General features: G+C 34.8%; 1 protein-coding gene across 1 annotated transcript; it reads right to left on the bottom strand.

Moving 5' to 3' along the window:
• Positions 1-7,535: 7,535 nt before the first annotated feature.
• LOC125221137 (zinc finger protein JAGGED-like) lies at positions 7,536-8,096 on the bottom strand. The gene has a single exon (XM_048123261.1). It carries the CDS (start codon positions 8,094-8,096, stop codon positions 7,536-7,538), a length of 561 nt encoding a protein of 186 aa, XP_047979218.1.
• Between the last annotated feature and the right edge of the window lie 264 nt (positions 8,097-8,360).

The raw sequence follows: 8,360 nt of genomic DNA on the forward strand, positions 1-8,360 counted from the left end.
TTTTTTTTTACTTAATTTGCAAACTTAAAAAATATTTCTTAGTTTGAGAACCTTTATTGTGTTTTCGCATCAAATTAGAAAAATCAATTATTAATGCTTTCATACATTTAATTAGCTCACTCATTGAAATGTGTACAAATTAGCGCATAGTCACCAAGCCTAGTCAAAAAAAAGGGTAACAAATAATCTAGCAAATCAAATTTTGGTGACGGCAAAAAATATGCTGCTCGCGGTAGGTCAATGTAGATTTTAAACAGAACTATTGAAAAATACCTAGATAAAGACGCCATTTGCTTTATACTATAACATACTCCTATTAAAGACAAGAGTGAAAAAATATAAATTGCTTGTATACATTAAGGAGTATATGTGAAGAAAAGGGAGAAATTGTATTCATAGGAATTGAGGGGTTTGTTAATCAAAGATTCTCAAATGCAAACCTTCAAAATTCCTATGAATACATACGCATACATTTTACTAGAGAAGAAATTAGTTTCAGCTGGAACCATACTCCCAACTTCTCCCAACTGAAGGGGTGGAACACGAATAGAACCCGAGGAGAGTGTTCTGCAATCGTCTTCTTTAGACGTTTGTCCTGGAGAACCATTTAAGGAAGTCCTATTTAATTAAGAAAGACGAAGAAAAATAATTTGACATAAATTTTATTTATTTATTTTGGATAAATTTACAATATAAATTTGAAGTATCCAAACAAGAGAAAAATATTTTATTTAGTATTTGGATGAAAAGTCCTGGTAAATATCATTGTAGTACTCCCTCCGTCCACCATTAGGAGTCCCAGTCACTTTTGGGCACTTGTTTTGTAAAAATGATAATAAATAGTTAAAGTGGAGAAATAGTAAAGTAAGAGAAAGAATAATGTTAATAAGATCCTTCTCAACATTATTCTCTATTTTACTTTATCATTTTTCTATTTTAATTATTTATTATTATTTTTACAAAACAAGTGCTCAAAAGTGACCGGGACTCCTAATGGCGGACGGAGGGAGTAGTATTTATTAATTGGGTGGAAAGTGTCCAAAAATAGCCTCCATGTATTGAGTGGCATTTTAGGTTGAAAAATTGACTAGGTACCGTGAATGTGATTATACATTATCAATAAAAACTATATAAAAATTCTCTAGGGATTCTCATATTCGTGAATGAAAGTCTCAAATATCATAGATTATTTATATAGTCATGATTGAAAGTCATAGAATATTTATGTAGTTCACTATAGGTTAATTTACTCTAGCATAATCATTTCGTTTTTTACCAAATATTTAATTCCTTCTAATTTATTTTCCATCTATATCATTCTCTATTCTGTACCATTTCATACCCAAAAAAAATAATCTTAACTAGGAATGGCAAAATGAGTAGTGGGTAATGGGTAATTTCCATCTCGACCCGCTACCGGCCGGGTATTGGATACCCACTACCCGACGATAACGGGACACGGGGCGGGATCGGGTAGCATGTTTTAAAGTTTTGCGGATAGCGGGTATACCAACTACCCGTGCGGATATACCCGTTAGTCCCGATATTACCCGCTATTATTAGTATTATATATATAGGGACGTGATCAAATGCAAACTCTAAATATTGTACAAACTCCAAACTATGATCTAGACCGTTAGAAAATATCAACAGATCATGAAATAATAGCAACAAAAAATGTCAACACAATGTCAACGGTTGATGTTGTGTTGACATTGTATTGATATCAGAATTTTGAAATTTTATACTGTGTTGACATTATGTTGATATTGTGTTGAAAAAGTTTGGAGTTTGTACAATATATGGGTTTGCATTTTATCACTACCCTATATATATATATATATATATATATATATATATATATATAATACGTATATAAATTTGAAATTAAAAAGAAAAATTTAATGTTAAATTTGGATTCCTTAAATATTAATGAATTTAGATTAAGTATGCTATAAGGGGTTTAGGGGTAAAATGGGAAAAAAATAAGCATAGAAGGACCTGAAATGTGATTAATGGTTTCCCAAGTTCGAGTTTAGGGACCTAAAATATGTGATCCTCATAAAAGTAATATATTCGAAATTAGGACCCATATTACACTAACGTTTTTAATTCATTTTCATTACATTTCTTAAAACTCGCATCGGGTCAAATCGTTACATCTAATGGCGGACGGAGGGTATACTCGAAGATTGCCGAAGGAAAATCGTAATTACATGAAATTAGAATGTCATTACTTGCAAATGATAGTGTAAACATCGTATAGATCGCTAGCGCATATGAATCATAATAACTTTTCAATTTACTAAATCAAAATATCAGATACATATAGCACATATGAATCATAACAACTTTCAAATTACCAATTTATTTCTATTTCTAATTTTGACGTTGCCTCACTGTCTCATACTAAATGAAAAAGAAACATTAATTAAATTGAAATCTACAATCATGATTTCACCTTACAATAGAGGGCTTTCCTCTATCACATAAATATTTTTCTGATTTCCTTTCCTTGAATTTTATGAAAAATTTCCGAGATCTTCTTTGATTTTAACTAAATTGACGTAAATGAAGAGAAATTTTTAATTAGAAGGGGCTGAAATTAAAGAAAGAAATGAAAAAAAACAATTGGACAAAGAAAGAAGAAAATATTTAAAAATGAGGAGTAGAAAGTAGGGCAGGGGAAAAGAGAGATTTCGGAAAAGGGGCTCAATTCGCAGACCTTTCGAAATTTAGGATTAAATTCACTTACCTTCCGGAATATGAGATCGTGGCATGCGAATTTTTCGAAATAAGGGATTTTCGATTTTTTACGTGTTTTGTTTCCTTTTTTCTTATTATTGCTCTAACAATATTTACAATGGACCAAATTATCCCTAATATTTCACCACAATTTTAATTTTTTACTCCAATTTTATTTTCACCAATGTCTACGGATCACAGTTAATCACCACTGCCTCCTCCCTTAGCTGCCGTCTACCTGTTTCTCTCCCATTTCCGATCCATCTAAAAGAATCAATTACAAAAACTCAAATTCCCCCACCCTCTTTGCAGTTGGATTAGCAGTTGGATGGTTTATGCAATTGTGAAGGAACTTGGCCTTGGTGGGCAGAGGAATCGGACTGGGAGATAGAGGGATTAAGAAATGGAGCATTCAGTGTTCGAGGCGGCGAAGGGGAAGCTGAAGGTCTGATACGTCCGGATTTTGCACTGTTTTAAGGCCATTATTTGGTCCGTTTTTGTTATCAAAATCACTCTACATGTCCATTATTTGCATATTCTATACATTTTGGTATTTTGACGTGTTTTGTGAGAAATGTGCATATTTGAGCCGAAAAGGGAGTAAAAACGCTTAGTCTGGAAATCTGGAGTCAAACGGCGACCGCCGACCGCCGCGAAGTTGTACGGCGACCTCCGGCGCCCGGCGGTCAGGGCTATGTGGCGGCCCGCCTCGGAAATTTACGCTAGGAGAAGAGTCTCGCCGGCGACCGCCGGAGGACATGTGGCGGTCCGCCACCGAAGGGTCGAGTCTCTCTGGACTCCAACGCGGCGACCGCCGGCCAAGGTGCGGCGGCCCGCCGGAGAAAGGCGGTGAATCCGACCAGCCCTAGATTTGCTCCAAGATTTACCAAATTTTGAAGATCTTTTCCTTCTATGATGAGGAATAATCTTCCCCTATAAATAGGACCTCAAGCTTCATCAAAAGAGAGTTTTTTTTTCACACAACAAGAACACATTCATAGAGATCAAAAGCTAGAGTACTTCAATTGTGCAAGGAGTTGAAGAAGGATTTCAAGAACATCAAAAACGACAAGGATTCAACCTACGGGTTTTATTTGCTTTAGTTTTATGTTCAGATTGCTTTCCCTTCAATCTATGTTTTTAGTTTATTCAGTCATGTGTAACTAAACTCATAGGATTCTAGGGACGTGTTAGTAGCAACTTTGGTTATACAATTCCGTTTTCTATTTAATATCCGTTTTGTTTTTACTTTGTTTCTTCCCTAAGTTAATCATGATGCTTCATAATTGAGTGACACAATTATGTATGATTCAATACAACTTGCTTCATAACTGTGACAGAGTTCTAGCGAGTTAGATCCACTTAGTAGACACTACAGTTAGCTTCCTTTAAAACGGCACTTGTTAATTGAGAGTGAGGACTTTTCAAGGGTCTTAGGAGCTTTTTGGAGTTACGTGTTAGGATTGACAACCCTAATGTTAGTAATCAACGTTTGTATCGCATGAGCATAAGCTAGGTGACTCGTCCTTTCAAAGTATTAACTGTGCTAGGGTATTGTAGTTTGGAATTTGTATAACCATAAAAGCGAAAGCACATCCCTGGAATTCCCCTTATCTCTATACTTTTCTCTCCGTGATTTGCTTGCATTTAGTTGTTTACTGTTTTTAATATTTACTGTTTTCAAAAAGTTACAAAAAATTCTTGTTTCTCCAGATAGTAATTGAGTTCTAGTAGAAGATAGACACTTTGTGTACATCTTCCCCGTGTTCGATACCCGGTACTAACCTTTTGCTATACTATACCTACTCTGTATACTTGCAGGTATTTATAGTGCAAATAAAAAGTGCATCAAGGTCGTTGGAATTGCCGGCGTCGGGATTCATAATGTGGATCTGCAGGCGGCGACAGAGTTCGGGTGTTTGGTGGTGAATGCGCCGACGGCGAACACGATCGTGGCGGCGGAGCATGGGATCGCTCTGCTTGCTGGCATTGACGAAGTTGGCGTCGTGAGTTCTCATCACTTGCTTCGCGAAGTCGACGGAGGAGACGATGAGGAAGTGGAGCTCGCCGAGCTGGAGATGCATCAGGGGGCCTTGTGTGGCGGCGAGGTCACAGAGAGGCGGTGGGGGGCGGCGGAGCGGAGCGGAGCATGAGATGGAGGTTTCCGATGAGATGGAGCGATGAGTTGAAGTGGGAATTAAGAAAATAAAATTGGAATAAAAAAATACTCCATTACACAATTTAGGGATAATTTTGTCCATTCATAAATATTGTGAGAGCAATAATAAGAAAAAGAAAACAAAACACATAAAAAAATCGAAAATCCTTTATTTCGAAAAATTCGCATGCCACGATCCCATATTCCGAAAGGTCAGCAAATTTAATCCTAAATTTCGAAAGGCCTGCGAATTGAGCCCCTTTTTGCCGAAATCTCTCGGAAAATACCGAAATACCGGCCTTATCTTACCAAAAAAATACCAAAATTACCGAAATTTCGGTACGGTATGATACCTTACCGAAAGATTCTGGTAAGGTAACAGTATGAATTTTCAAATACCGCGGTATACCGCTGCATACCGAAATTTGGTATATACCGTAAATTAAGGTATATACCACAAAAATAGACACACAATTTATATAAAATATATTTTATATATTTTAAATTATAAAATATATTGTGAAATATAAATATAATTATGAATAAATTATATGGTATCGGTATGGAAATTCGTCATACCGAAAATAAGGAATACCGAAGTTCGGTATACCGAAAACTTTGGTAATGTAAAAGTATGACTTTTTCGCATATCGTATTTACGGTAATATATATGGTATGGTGGTTTCGGTAAGGTATATCGTACCTACCCACCCCTAATAGAAAGTAAAAGAAAATGTCAAAAAATATTTAATTGGACTATTGTACTAGTCTTAAAATCTAATATTTATAGTACTAATAAATATAATTGTTATGGGTCATATTCTAATGCTTATAGCACCCTAATCTAAAATCAAGACCAAATTTCCACCCTTAGATTTTAAAATGAGTGGATGAGATTAAATCTTACGAATCTCAATAAATAGTAGACAAAATATCAAAAAAGGGTAATATCATCATTATGTTATCATATGATAATTTTCATGAATGTTTTTTTATATCAACATAGTGTATTACAAATATCAACAATATGACATGAGAATATCAACACTAGTACAAGAAAATATCAACACATATTTATTGAGATTTTTACATGGTTTTATTGAGATTTTTTGATTTATTTGTTGATAAAAATCTTATCAACATTTATGAAAACTAAAATAAAAAATATCAAATTTCATCATTTGAACGTCGTCGGAACATATGCAATTGAGATCTCGTTGGAATCCTTATAAAATTATCTTTAATTTGATATACTTGTTTGCGAAAAAATAATTTAAATCGAGAGAGTTACGTAAATTTAAAGTTTTAAGATGATTTTAATAAGAGGGAATTGACATTAATACCGTCTAATTTTATTTATTAATTTTCTTAATTAAAAATATAATCCATGTGACATTATTTCAACCATTAGATCTTCTAATCTAATGACTAAGATTTAGTCTTAGTTTGGAATTGCTAATTAGTTAGCAACTGATCACTCCTCTAATTGTGATAGGAGTATCATAGTATATACCTACCTATGGGATGTAATCAATTGCTAACTAATTACCAATCCCAAATTGAGACCAATTTTCAACCATTGGATTAGAAGATCTTGTGGTTAATATAATGCCAAGTGTAATATATTTTAAATTTAAATAATTATTAATTAAATTAAAAGGGTATTAATGTCAAATCCTATATGTAGTAATTATAACTAACTACTTTCTCTCTCCTCAAAATCATCTCAAATCTTTAAATTTACGTAACTCTCTCAATTTAAATTATTTTTTCGCAAAAAATATATCAAATTAAAGATAATTTAATAAGGATTCCAACGAGATCTCAATTGCATATGTTCCGACGACGTTCGGATGATGAAATTTGATATTTTTTATTTTAGTTTTCGTAAATGTTGATACCCAAATTTTTATCAACAAATACATCAAAAAATCTCAATAAAACCATGTAAAAATCTCAATAAATATGTGTTGATATTTTCTTGTACTAATGTTGATATTCTTATATCATATTGTTGATATTTGTAATACATAATGTTGATATAAAAAAACACTCACGAAAATTATCATATGATAACATAATGACGATATTACCCTTTTATTGATATTTTGTCTACTATTTATTGAGATTTGTGAGCTTTAATCTTATCCACTCATTTTAAAATCCAAGGATGGAGATTTAGTCTTGATTTTGGATTATGGTGCTATAAGCATTAGAATAAGACCCACCTGCCTATAACTATAGAAGTAATCTTAATGAAACTCCAATCAGCCTTTTTTTGTCAGCTAATGTATCTTTTTCCGTGTTCAATTTTTTTCAACTTTCAATGTACTAATAATATAGAGTACAAAGATTAACCGAGAATATCAATTTTATCTTAAATCAAATGTTTGCACAATTTACATTGATGCTTATCATTTAAGAAATTAAAAAAGTAGAAAATTAAATTTTGACTAATTAATAAGATGCAAGTCAGACTTGGATCTACGAAATAATGAAAGACAAAATAAATATCTGTAGTTTATTCGATTAATTTCAAAAGACCTTAACTTTAGTTGGGACAAGTAAGGTACTAAACACAAGAAGATGTAGAAATATTAATTGAAGCACAAGAAGATGATGAAGTAAGTGATCACAATTTCAGAGACAAATCCAAGCCTGATTCATCGTACTGGTTTCCCGGAACATTCCTCGTATTAGGGTAGCCGGGCTGGATGAGGTATTCTGCGAAGCCCATGGGTGGGGCTTGATTAAATACGGGCGTGAAGGCGCTGGACGGTCCAGGCCCAAAGTCCTGGGCGTGGGCCATGGGATTGGGGCGGACATGGAAAGGAGGAAGGCATGGGGCCACAGCCAACATTCCAGAGGGGCGGTGGTTGTAGGCGAAGAGGGACCTTTGCTGGAAATCGTGGCGGTGGTGGTAGGAACCGAAGAAAGGGGTGGGCACAGTCATCCGGGATCCGGGGCCCTCATCGTAGTAGTTGCTGTCCTGCATGTTCTTCTCCACGGCCCGCTCCACTTTGTGCGCGTTTTGGTGGCCTCCCAGTGCCTGCTTGTTGCTAAATTTCTTGTGGCAGTACCGACATCCGTACTCCCGATCTATATCGGCCACCGCAACCTGATCTACAACGGCCCTCTTGCTCTGCTCCTCCGAGGGGCTGCCTTGCTCCTGCTTGTTGCCGTCGGATTCCATTGCGACTTGCTAGAGAGAAGGTTGTGGTTGTGGTGGTGGCACATACATAAAAATGGTGGGGTTTTATAGTTGGCAGAAATGAGATAGAAGAGTTTGAATGAGAATGAGATTGCATGCACAATGCCAAAGTAAGAAAATATTTAAGACAACCTAAGCCAGAGTTGAAGCAATATAAAGAGAATGGGTTTAAGATTATGCTAATTTGGAAGTTTACAACTGGGCATATGTGAAAAATGGTTGACTATAAAATTTTTGGGATGAAGA

Source organism: Salvia hispanica, chromosome 4, assembly GCF_023119035.1.
Source record: "Salvia hispanica cultivar TCC Black 2014 chromosome 4, UniMelb_Shisp_WGS_1.0, whole genome shotgun sequence".
Taxonomy (NCBI): Eukaryota; Viridiplantae; Streptophyta; class Magnoliopsida; order Lamiales; family Lamiaceae; genus Salvia; species Salvia hispanica.

Excerpts from the sequence above, each read along its gene's own strand:
- LOC125221137 (XM_048123261.1), bottom strand. The coding sequence starts at position 8,096 with ATGGAATCCGACGGCAACAAGCAGGAGCAAGGCAGCCCCTCGGAGGAG.